The sequence below is a fragment of the Knufia obscura genome, assembly GCF_036327395.1.
Source record: "Knufia obscura strain CCFEE 5817 isolate CBS 148926 chromosome Unknown scaffold_1, whole genome shotgun sequence".
NCBI lineage: Eukaryota > Fungi > Ascomycota > Eurotiomycetes > Chaetothyriales > Trichomeriaceae > Knufia > Knufia obscura.
The window spans coordinates 1-12274 of record NW_027042687.1 but is presented as its reverse complement, the minus strand read 5'-3'; the positions used below and the strand labels follow the sequence as shown (position 1 = coordinate 12274).

Genomic DNA, 12274 nt, shown 5'->3' with positions numbered 1-12274 from the left:
GGCCCTTTCGTTCAATATGAAGTTCCTCTCCATCATTGCTCTGGCTGCTTCCGCCTCTGCTGTCGCCATCAACGCCCGAGAGGGCGGAAATGACTGGCAAGGCTGGTCATCAAGCTGTGTTGCCAGCACCGTCTACTCCACTCAGTACAGCACTGTCTACAGCACAAAGACACAGACGCAAGTTCAGACACAGACTCAATTCAACACTGTCACGGCGACTCAGACCCAGTACAAGACCGAGACTCAATACAAAACACAATACTCAACCGTCACACCGGCTGCGGTCACGAGCTACGTGGTATTTTGATCGACATTTTTGGCTGTGCAGATGCTAATGTGGTACAGACCAAGACCGAGAGCTACACAGCTCCATGCTCGACCTCCTCAGGCTGGCAGGGCTGGCAAGGCTAGATGCAGCTCATATTTGGCTAGCACTCTGAACGGCTACCAAAGTGTCATGCATGACAGCTATGCTTGGGATGATGACAACGATGAGGCATGAGACATGGTCTATGTTTGATGAAGTATACTGATGAGGCATGTTGATGAGGCACGATATGATCAAACAGACAAGTCGTCTAGTTAGTAATCTTAACAACATTCCTTTTGCACCGTGCCGGCTTGTATCATGCATATACGTAGCACTTCAATTCACTACGAAGCATTTTCGACTATTTTCTTCCTCCGCGTGTCCGGTGTCTCTCACTCGTCAGAACTCTGCACTCAGCTGTGTAAGGTGTATAGCCGATGGAGGAAGCTCAAGTCCTGAGGCTAGAAGCTCGCCCGAGAACTAACGGCTTTGATTGGCCGGCATCGCTCCATCTTGCTGCAACACGCAATCATGTCTCTTGTCTACACGTCTATGCGAATCTCATCAGCTTTCTGCGGGGGAGAAGTCAATTTCTCTGACCATAGCAGATGCTTTGCGAATCTACGCAAGCGCGAAGATATGATGGGCAGAAACTGTGTATTCCGACCCCCAGATACTGCTGGGCAACCGGGAGGAAAGATTCTGTGAACATCACACATTTATTCATGGAGCACTATTCGCCAATCCGTCCATCGACCAGTTTATACGATTCATTCAGCTCATGAGAGCGATACATGATGGCCAGTACTGCAGCATTGTCACCCCCTTCACCGAAATATCCTATTCCCAGGTCAAGACATCCTCGCTCTTGAACAGCCACCTCATATTTCACAAGTCCACTCTCCACAAGTTGAGATATCCATCCTTGACGTTCTCCCGATACCCTGCCCAAAAGTTGAGATATCCATCTTTAACGTTCTCCCGATACCGATTAGCCAAATACTCACGGCCAGTCCATAGCGTATTGCCCTGCATATCACGACCCTCAGCGCCCACGACGATCGCAACAAGCACCACCAAACAAATAACCACAAACAACGGCCGTCGTGCGAACAAGCTCGCAAAAGACACCACAGCCGACAACATACCCAGATGCAGCAGCATGCCTGCTGGGACGGGCGGCATCTTGACCATATCCCCTAACAATTTCATCGTGAGTTTATGCTGGGCGTCCCTAGTCCACGCATTCGAGATTGCGGTAAGGAAGAAACGGAGAGAATCCCATTTCAGTGTGACGAAGACGAAAATGAGGAAGAAGATGAGGTTGCCGAGGAGGACGGCGGAGACGGTGTCGCGCCAGTGGTGCGGAGGGAGGCGGGCCATGATGCGTTGGTGCGAGTCGATTAGTCTGCTGTGGGTGGAGACTATGCGTTGGTGGTCGTGGATGATGCGGCGGGCGATGTGGAGGGGCACTGCGACGGTGGGCGTGTTGCGTTGGGCGCGGGATTGTGCTGATGCTGGTGCTGGTGCCATGTTGGGCTGGGCTTCGGATTTGAGATTGCAGTGGTATTTACGCACGTTGAGTTGGTCGCTCTTGGCGCTTGAGAAGGCAGAAAGGGTGCCGTATTGGGCTGCTTGTGCGATTCTGCTTGATCATGAACCTCACTAATATGCACATTAGTGAGTTCCTGGTAGACTGCCGCTTGCAGCACTGCGCGCCTTCAAACAAGGATTCTTTGTGGTCGGCATGATCAATGATAGAGTATGGTAAGGTTATTTTGATATTTGCTTTGTTCGAGCTCGTGCCACCTGGATGGGTCTGGGACTTGGGTGTGCCACGGAAACAGTGGCTATCACACATGTAATCGCAATGACGGTGCGGACATGACATTGTTGTTAGTTCGAGACATCTCGACGAGCCGCCTGCGATGTGTGCTTGCCGTTGTGGTCCTTTTGCAGAATTAACAGACCCCATATCGGTATGTTTCGAGTTCAAGGAGCTTTTCGAGGAGCCGCCGGTAGTATTGCTCGGTTCAGGGTTTTCAGGCGTGGTCGTTAGCAATGATTAGCATACTTGGGTAGAGCATGAAGCCTTGGATAGTTCTCTGTGCAGTCAAGGTTGGCGATTAGCCCAGATCTGCCGTTACGATCGGATGGTGCCACGCCGCATCAAGCGTTAACCATGACGGATGGGAGATACTGCCTGCTGCATGGCAAAGACGTCGCTCTCCGCCATGGCGGCATCTCCGGCCCTTGTCACAAAGTCATTTCCAGAACAGACGGTATTGCGTTGCAGGGCCACACTGGCACGGCAGCTGAAAGTAACTCGAGCAAGGAGTGGAAACACGATGATTGAGCGTGCCGGTCGACCTGCTGCCACTTGGCTAGATACCAGCAGTCGGCCATTCATCGTATCCAAGTCAAGGCTTGACCGAGTCCCGAGGTGCCCCATTGAAACATTTGGCCCCCACGGCTTATGAACGAAACAACGAATCAGCTTTCAACATGCCCGCATAGGGCAGCAACGAAGACGATAGCCAAATTTTAGCGATGAGAACGAGGTCGATGAGCTGAACAGTGGGCCAGAACTGTTTCACGAGGTCTGCCATTCCTGTGCAGGTTTCTGACTCGTGCCGTTTTTTGCTGACCTGTGTAAGGTTTGCGAGATAAATGCTGGACGTTGCTGCAAAAATACTAACACTTCTCGCGCTCGGAGTACAAAAGCGCGGACTTCCCAGCGGAATTCACACTCATCGGTTCACCAACTGGAACTTCTTGTATTGAGTCCTGTGCTACTCCTGACTCTTCAGTGATCCGCAACCTCTCCCTTATCAAACATGTCATACCACGATCCTAATCAGCAATACTATCAAGGTGGACATGGGCAACAAGGTCGATATTTCTCTCCTCTCGCAAGCTCGGACTAACCCAGGTAGGTCAATATGGTCAATATGGTCAGCAACAGTATCAGCAAGGCCATCCTCAGCAGCAGCAGCAGTATGGACACGCTCAACAACAGCAATATGGACAGCCTCAACATCAACAACCTTCCCACGGCTCAGGTGCATGGCATGCCAGCGACAGTGGTTCTTTCAATGGCGGATCGTACCAAATTTCGCATCGCGACACCAATAGTATCTTGACAGTCACATTGAGCAATGGAGGGTCCGTCAAGTCCCGACCAGGCGCTATGATCGAGATGGCAGGAACAGTCGTCCTTCAAGGCAAAAGCAAGTTCAGCATGAAGAAGATGTTGACGGGCGGCTCGATGTACGAGAGTGTTTATACTGGCACTGGTGCTCTGACTCTTGCTCCTGTTCTTCTCGGTGATATTGCTACTCTTCAGCTTGATGGTTCATCGACTTGGAGGATCGGCAAGGATTCGTTTCTGGCAGCAACAACAGATGTGCACAAGGAGGCTAAATCGCAGGGACTCGGCAAGGCTATGTTCAGTGGGGAGGATCTGTTCGTGTACAACGTCTCGGGACAAGGCTTGATGTGGGTGTCCTCATTCGGTGCCATCACTAGAAGAGAGGTGAGTTGCTCATGATGCCGATGGGCTCAAGCGCTAATGAATGCAGATCGCAGCAGGCCAAACGCATATTGTCGACAACGGACATCTTGTTGCATGGAACTGCGACTACAAGATTGAGAAGGCAGGCGGAGGCATGTTCACGTCGATGAAGACTGGGGAGGGTGCGGTATGCCGTTTCACAGGGCCAGGGACGGTGTATATCCAGACCAGGAACATCGAGGACTTTTCTCAAATCATTGTTGAAACAGCTGGTGTGAGCTCAGGTTAGTGATTTATGTCTTGTAATCGTCAATAGGATGATGGAGGAAGGCTCAGTATGATAATAGTATGACAAAATTCCACATTGTTTGACACAAGATATCCCAATCGCGAACAGCAAGACCTTCGTCAGAAGGAACGCGTCGAGGCCTGGCATTCGGATGCGCGAGCCGGTCACGTGACCGAACGACTGCGCGTCTGCTTCGAGGTCGCTGCGAGACAACGTTTTGCGACATCTCAACGGGTTCTTCACAACCCATTCATACATCGCAGTGACAAGCGGCCAGACAGTTTAGTCCCAGGGGAGTGGTGACTCCCGCCACCCGACAAGGAAGCCAGCCTGGACGCGCATCTACATCACAGAGAACTCCGACTTCGAACTATGCCCATGCTCCTCAGTGCACTGGTCCGACAATCGACGAATCTTGAGTTGCATGATTGTCAGGCTTTGGCTGATATCCGCCTTTCTTGCCCATTCACTGTTCAAGTGAACCGGTCCGAGAGGCCAGAACCCGACTTTGTGCTCGTTGACTCTTTGCACGATGGTCCGTGAGAATAGAGCCCAAAGACGATGTTTACAGTATCTCATCGTTGAGTTCCACGTTGCCTGACCCGCTTGCTTATCGGCATGGTTCGGCTTCTTCGCCCAATTGTCTGTTTGCTGACTCGCATGGCTGGCTCGAACAAGGCTGAAACGAGCCATGTATCAGATTTCGGGCCTACCTCATTTCGGCTGTCAGAATTTGCGACAAAACCTTCTCGGCCAGACCTGGTAAATGTTCACGATCTGGATCCGGCTGTGAATTCCAGAGCCCTGACATCTGCCTCGATCTCTCTCGATACCATGATCGTGGCGTTTCATACACGAAGTCGCCTGTTGCCGAGACTCGGCTCACTGCTCGCATTGCTGCTTTCTGCGCCACTAACACATCTCACGAACATCCATGGAATCTGATTCTGCGGGCCCGAGAGAGGCAGACGAAGATGATGCTGGCCATATATGCTGGCAGTTGCAAGTCAGCTGGCAGGAAGTGTCTTGTCGTTCTTCACACCCGCATTCACAAGCTCCTGGTTGAGCAGCCATTCCTTTCTTAGTCATCCATTTCATCAACGTCTGGAACGTTCACTCAATATGCAGGACATTCTTTTGGCTTTGACTCTTGCAGCAGGTGTGCTTGGGCAGAGCAGTTCGACTTACGTGGACAGTAACACTGGCATCACATTTCAAAGCTTCCTCGACACGAGCAAAGACGTTTTTTTCGGCATCGCTCTTCCTACTGACACCAGTGACGATGTTATCGGACAGATCGTGGGACCTGCCGATGCTTCTTGGGCGAGCTTTGACTTCGGCAGCAGCATGATCAACAATCTGCTTGTGGTTGCATGGCCCTACGAAGGTCAAGTCATTGCTTCTACTCGTCTAACCACTGGCTACACAGCGCCGCCAGAGTATATTGGCAGCGCTGCGATCAAGCCTATCTCGAATGGTACCTTCGTCAATTCGACCCACTTCAGCTACACCTACCTTTGCACAGGGTGTGCAATCGAATCAAGCAGTCTCAGAGACAACGTCGGCGTCTTTGGCTGGGCGCTTTCAACGACCGCTCTGACGGACGCCTCTACAACCTCGGCCGCCTTGACCTATCACGCAGCTGGCTTCGGCGCATTTGGCTTGGATATCGATGCAGCTCGATCTGATAGTTTTGGTTCTTGGGCAGCAATGGCAGCCTCCTCGAATTCCACCATCCCAACGATACCCAAACCTCCCGGCTCAAATTCGACTCTACCAGTCACTACCTCGAACGCTACATACGATTACATCATTGCTGGAGGCGGTCCTGCCGGTATCATCGTGGCACAAAGGCTGGCTGAGACCGGTGCAGATGTTCTTCTGATCGAGCGAGGTCCGGCTTCAACATACGCCTCTGGTGGTGAGAAGGTGCTGGACTGGAATGATACTGTCACTCAATATGATGTGCCAGCTCTTGCATACTCTCTCAGCAGCATGGACACTGACTACTGCGTCGACACTGCTTCCCAAGCGGGCTGTCTGCTGGGAGGCGGCACGATGGTCAATGCTATGATGTACGTACCTCCTCAGCCTGTTGACTTCGATGACAAGTGGCCTGTTGGTTGGAAGTGGACAGATGTCGTAGCCTCAGCCGAGCGACTCTACACAAAGCTACCTGGTACGAGCGTGCCTTCTGCGGACGGCGAACGATATGATCAGGGAGCGTATGATGTCCTTTCCAAGTTTTTCGATGGCCTGGGCTGGTCTTTGACCGATATTGCGGAAAGTCCTGACAACAAACACAATACGTACTCCCACCCACACTGGAGTATTGGAAATGGTAAGCGTGCTAGTCCTGTCACGACGTACCTCCCACTTGCGCAGTCGATGCCGAACTTCGAGCTTCAGCTGGAGACCAAAGTTATGCGAGCAGTCCGAAATGGATCATATGTGTCTGGTGTCGAGGTTGAGACGACTGCTGGCAACCGTCAGCTTATCAACGTCAACGCAGGCGGCAAAGTCATTCTCGCATCTGGGGCATTGTCCTCACCTCGCATCTTGTGGAACAGTGGTATTGGCAGGTCCGAGCAGATTCAGGTCGTGGCAGATGGGCAAACATCGGTAATCTTGCCACGGGAGTCCGAGTGGATCGATTTGCCAGTCGGTGAGGGTGTCCAGGATCATCCCATCGTTACGCTCAAGTTCCAGACAGGCTCCTTGCCCGCTCTAGCGTCGGCGGCATTCACCAACCCGTCAATAAACGACACTGAGATGTTCGCCCAAGGAGAAGGCCTACTCACGCAGTCTGGTCAACGGCTCAACTTTTGGTCGTCTGCCGAAGCGTCAGATGGAGCGACTCGCTACTTTCAGGGAACCTGCAATGCACCATCGAACAATACCGTGCAGATGAAGATATACCTTACTCATGGCTTGACGTCTTCTGGAGACCTTACCATCACCAGCGCTGGTAATACAGAGTTTGCCGTGCAACCATGGCTGAATACAGATGCTGACCGTGAAGCCCTGGCAACATTTATCGATCAACTACTTGAGTACACCAGAACCTCGAATTCATCATTGAGGTACACCTCGAGCACAGGCACGAACGACACTGGTGCGAGCCTGCTCGATACTTTTGTCTCAGGAAGCCACTTTGTTGGAACAGCAAGAATGGGATCCGACGAAGGAAGTGTTGTTGTCGATACTGACACTAAGGTCTATGGCACGGACAACCTATACGTCGTGGATGCGTCGATACATCCCGATCTACCAACTGGTAACACTCAGGCGATTGTCATGGTTGCAGCTGAACATGCGGCGGACAAGATACTGGCGGCTAGTGTAAATGGAACAGAAGCAACGCCGTCTAGCAAATTTACTACAAGCCGTGTCATACGGACAGGCTTCACGAACAGCTACAGTCAAAAGCAGCGCAAACGGCATATGCATTTGCCACGAGCTGGGAGAAGGTCTATGCTGAGGTCAGGTTTGAGGTCATTCTGAGTTTGATCGTGGAGTTTTACGCCGCACTCATGGTCCATTTGTGCCTTCACCCAGCCGTTGTGGGAAGTTGTGCAATCAAACCCGCAGTCTATGAAGACCTGCCATGGGTAACATGTACTCCAGACGTCAGCAGTCGTGGTGGAAGGTCAGAGTTCATGCGAAGCCTGGAGTACAGGATGGGTGACTGTGGTAAAGTTCTTATGCTGTGCCAGATAGGCAAGTAGGAATCGAGGAAAGGAAGAACGAGAGTTCTCTGGTAGTTGGATTCTCTTTGCAGAAGCCTTTGAGGAAACCATCGATAACACATGGCTCTGAGAGCCCAATTCTGCCAGTCAACATGTAGCCGATTGTGCGTCGATGCATAGTCCATCGTGTCTCTTCCACACAGAAACTTTCCTGTGCCATTCGTGTCTTGTCTGAATCCCATTGACCGAGCCACATTCTGAGATCGTGAGTTTCGAAGATGGGTGTAGCTGTACCGATTCGTCCCTCGGTGTTTACTGGTCCTTAGCGGCTCGGCGTTGATCGAGCGGGTTTCAGCTTGCCGGCCGCGCTTCCTTTCCGATTTGGCTGCGCATCCAAGAGCAACCAACTTCTTTCTTGCCTGAGTATTGGCAATTTCTCGCTGGTAGGCAAGCGCAGTAATGAACCTTGTTCATCGCTTCCCGGTCGGGTAAACGCACGTGCCAAAGGTCAACAGCAAGTGCTGATTCCTGCGATTGTCGTACTCAGGTGGCAATGCTGCAGAGGAAAGACAAGGTGATTGAGAGGTGATGGGCGTTGACTTTGTGCTTATACACGCATCTAGTATCGAGAAGCAGCTTGCCCTAAAACAGGGACAGCTCTTGTTCAACCCAGTTTTGATGCATGGAGTCGATTCGCTCTACAAAATGCACATCTTCGCGACGCTTGTTCAGCGCTCTCTGCGAAATCTTATCTTGAAGAACTGACGTTGGCAGACCGAAGCAGCTGAAAGTCCGTCTCATCCTTGACAACACGAACAGTATCCGAAGCACCGCGACGACCCCCGCCACCTCCTCCTCCCTGTCCAGCAAAGAAGGTCGAGTCCTCCGCGAGGATTCCTAGCACCGGATCGTGAATGGACCCTCACATGGAACGGAAGAAGCTTCTAGCCGGCCGACAGTGCCTTCGAGGATAACTGGGGCATCCGGTCGATGCAGTCGCAGAGGGTCAGCCAAGGCTACATTGGGCAGGTGGACGGTGACTCAAGAGGTCGCAGATGGAACATGTTGGATGGCCAGATCACGCGGTGGACATCGGGAGGTTGTCTCGGAGTCTGGACGTTTGTGTATCCTTCAGAGCGACCACCAGCTGCCCATACTATCGACGGGATGGAACCGAGACACTACTACAAGAAAGCGCAAGTCCCAATAGCTGAGAACAGGGGATTCAAGTATGTTCATCGGACGATCCACGCAGCCCTCACGAACACTTCCGCAGCGCCTCCTCCGCCTGTGGCCCTCTGCAACCACCCAGTACAGATTCAGCTTGCGCAGACACCGCTTTGGACTAGCCAACCTCCAAAGTGGTGAAGACAATACCAATAAGAGACGCAGTTCGGGTGTTGTCCATGACGAGCAGGCTCCATTATCAGAAGACATACTCGAAAGCTGCTACATATACTATTCCATAAGCATGGTAGCAAGGTGGACGCACATGAAGGACTCTCGTGAGCAAAGAGGATCGATAAGGTTATTGAATACAACGCTGAAAGAGATGAACGAGCAGGGGAAGGGTTACTACGGAGCGTAGGCCGTTGACAGAAGTGCTGCGAGTAGGCATGAAGTTCAGCAGAATGTCAACGACTGGTGGAGGCAAACATGAGGCTATCGGCAAATGCCACGACCAAAGACAATGAGCTTGAATAGCACGACCAATCACTTCTTCCAGACCTCTCGAATGAAGTCTTCCATGTCCTGCGCAAACAACTTCGGCTTCTCCATTGCTGCGAAATGCCCACCCTCCGTATGCTCGCGATACCAAACCAGGTCGCCCGTCTTTTTCACCCACGACTTTGGCATAGGCGCTAACTCCATAGGGTAATACGAGTACCCAAGGTACTTTGGACTTCTAATCATCAATTCCGGGTCTGAATGCACAGGTGTGGCTTCCGGTGTTTGGAATTCTCGATACGGAAAAATTGCTCGTGGGAAGGACTCCGTGAACCAGTACAAGCTGACACTGTCGAGTATCTCGTCGAGGGTAGGATCTGTGTCAGTCCATACCTGAAACTTCTCTCCAATCCTTTCTATCGTCAGCAAAATTCGTCCTAGGGACAGGCAGCCTTACCAAGCAAGCAGCGCCAGCGGACTCGAAGACAGTACAAGCCCGATCGTTGCTGGTCTCGTCCCGTGCATTCTAGCATACGCACTGCCCAGCGTGTTGAAGTCGTTCGCTCTTGCCAATCCTCTTTTCTCGACGTCACTCAGTCCCTCCAAAGGATTGTCAGGATTCGGCTTGGGTGCTCCGATGCAGAAATTGACTGACGCAGGTTAGTGGACCACCATTGAAAACACGAGATAGACCTACGATGGACAGCTTTGCAAGCATTATACTTTCCACCCAAGACCCTGCTTACCATGCTCCCGATGTCGCCACCCTGCGAGATATACCCATCTTCGAAGCCAAGCCCTTTCATCAGCTGATCGATGATTCTCGCTAGGTCAAAGACCGTATAGTCGCGATCAAGAGGTGGTCCACTGCTATACCCATACCCAGGCAGGCTCGGGACGATAATGTGGACTGGAAGGTCACCCTCGGAGTACTTCTGGCGGAACACATCGCACACGCTCAGGAACTCGAGAAACGAGCCAGGCCATCCGTGAAGGAAGGTGATAGGAACAGCATCGGCCTTCTTCGAGAACAATGCCATGAAGTGGACGTCGATATCCTCGATCTTGACGGTGAAGTTGGGGAATGAGTTAATGCGTTCTTCGGTCTTCCTCCAGTCATAGCTTGTCTCCCAGTGCTTTTTGGCGTCGGAGAGCCATTCACGCTTGATCCCTAGGTAACGGTTGAAATCGTTGTCTTGGTTTTCGTATGTCTTAGGTCCGATCTTTGACAGCTTGAGAAGCTGTTTGAAGTCGTTGAGTTCCTCGTCGGAGACGTGGGCTGTGAACTTTTCTGGTTTGAGGGATGCCTTGGATGGGACGATTTCGTACGGCATCTTGCTGGCTTTTGGGCTACCTAGATGTGCTTGTAGAGATTGTAGTCGTGCTGTGCTGACGGGCATAGTCTGTTGTTGTTTTGCTTGAACTATGCCATTCCTCGTGATATTAACAGTCGCGGTGGTCTTGACGTAGCATGTGGAGCTGAACCTCGGCTGCCAATAACATTATGCTTTAGAGTCGGGGCTGTTCGCATGAGAGGACAACCGGGTGATACCACCAGTCTTGCAGCATAATCATGCATAGTGTCGACCTGGATAGAGTCTAGCATCTTGTTTCAAGTTGCCAAACGTAAGGCGGGCATCACAAGCGAAGCGGGAAGGTGTGTCAGCGTGAGCGGAACGCCTAAGACTTTTTATAGGCCAATCAGATCGCTCAGTTTGCGGATCTCCGAGAAGTACGAAGGCTCGCGAGCACTCGTTCTCACTACTCGCAAGCAAGCTGCCTTGTCCTCGCTGATACAAGAAAGAATTTATTCTCGTCACTCCGAGACTCACTCGATGATCCCATAGGTGATCTGAATTGGTAAAGTGTTGACGCAATCGCTTCTTGCTACCAACATCACTGCCCTGCAGCCCTCCATCCAATGTACGAGCCTAACCTAGAGGACACCGCCAATTACACTGTAATTTTCCCTAAAAGGGTTTAGCGTTAGGGTTACGCTAAGCCTAATAAGGGAAAATTACACTGTAATTGAGCAGTCAAATTGAATAGTACTTTTAGAGGCTTAATTTAGGGTTATAGCTAGTATTACGCTATATATACGTCTTAGTATCTAACTATTACTTAGTATTATATAGAGAAAAGAATAGGGACACAGTAACTGGTGCCTTAGAGTTAAGAGGTTAGGGTTATACCTTACGTTAGCCTAGGGTTATTCTGTGTCTCAGTACTTTCCGCCCTCTATTAAAGTATTTAGATAACCCGTATATATGAGTAGTACAAAGAATCAATTAAAGTATAATATAACCCGGCCGACCCGAGTAGGGTTAGGGTTAGGGTTAGGGTTAGGGTTAGGGTTAGGGTTAGGGTTAGGGTTTAGGGTTAGGGTTAGGGTTAGGGTTAGGGTTAGGGTTAGGGTTAGGGAGCAATACGTAACTGAACGAGGCCACATAACATTACCAATTGCTGTCAGAAACGACCACTGTCATGCTTTGACGACTATTGGTCAGAGTACTACCGCCCGTTGACGTTATCATCGTTCAGAAAGATATTTGCTTTCAAAATGCACTCGAATCTGACGATGATCAATGTCAACGAGGAAACTCAGGATGGTAAGTTCGACTTGAGTCCATTTGTGGTCCGGAAGGGCAAAGCAGTTCCAGCAGCTGCGAAGGATCAGGCAGGAGCCAGCCGCAAGAAGGGAGTGAAAGTCATCGCGCCTTCAGAAGAGGAGGTCTCCACGATGGGCGGCAGCTCGATTGATGCCCAGAGCAAGACGACTCGTAACGGTGCCACAAAAAAAAAAA

At 51.1% G+C, this 12274-nt stretch overlaps 4 protein-coding genes across 4 annotated transcripts; 2 read left to right on the top strand and 2 right to left on the bottom strand.

Annotated features, from left to right (window-relative positions):
- Nucleotides 1-1198: 1198 nt before the first annotated feature.
- PMZ80_000004 (uncharacterized protein) lies at nt 1199-1843 on the bottom strand (the record flags this gene model as incomplete). The annotated part of the gene is made up of 1 exon (XM_064868459.1): nt 1199-1843. One exon carries the CDS (start codon nt 1841-1843, stop codon nt 1199-1201), a length of 645 nt encoding a protein of 214 aa, XP_064733956.1.
- A 1304-nt stretch (nt 1844-3147) lies between these two features.
- PMZ80_000003 (uncharacterized protein) lies at nt 3148-4113 on the top strand (the record flags this gene model as incomplete). The annotated part of the gene is made up of 3 exons (XM_064868458.1): nt 3148-3202; nt 3247-3845; nt 3892-4113. The coding sequence occupies 3 exons, from the start codon at nt 3148-3150 to the stop codon at nt 4111-4113; spliced, it is 876 nt and encodes a 291-aa protein (XP_064733955.1).
- A 1122-nt stretch (nt 4114-5235) lies between these two features.
- PMZ80_000002 (uncharacterized protein) lies at nt 5236-7617 on the top strand (the record flags this gene model as incomplete). The annotated part of the gene is made up of 1 exon (XM_064868457.1): nt 5236-7617. One exon carries the CDS (start codon nt 5236-5238, stop codon nt 7615-7617), a length of 2382 nt encoding a protein of 793 aa, XP_064733954.1.
- Nucleotides 7618-9515: 1898 nt separating this feature from the next.
- Nucleotides 9516-10870, bottom strand: PMZ80_000001 (uncharacterized protein; the record flags this gene model as incomplete). The annotated part of the gene is made up of 3 exons (XM_064868456.1): nt 9516-9882; nt 9928-10120; nt 10168-10870. 3 exons carry the CDS (start codon nt 10868-10870, stop codon nt 9516-9518), a joined length of 1263 nt encoding a protein of 420 aa, XP_064733953.1.
- Nucleotides 10871-12274: the final 1404 nt, after the last annotated feature.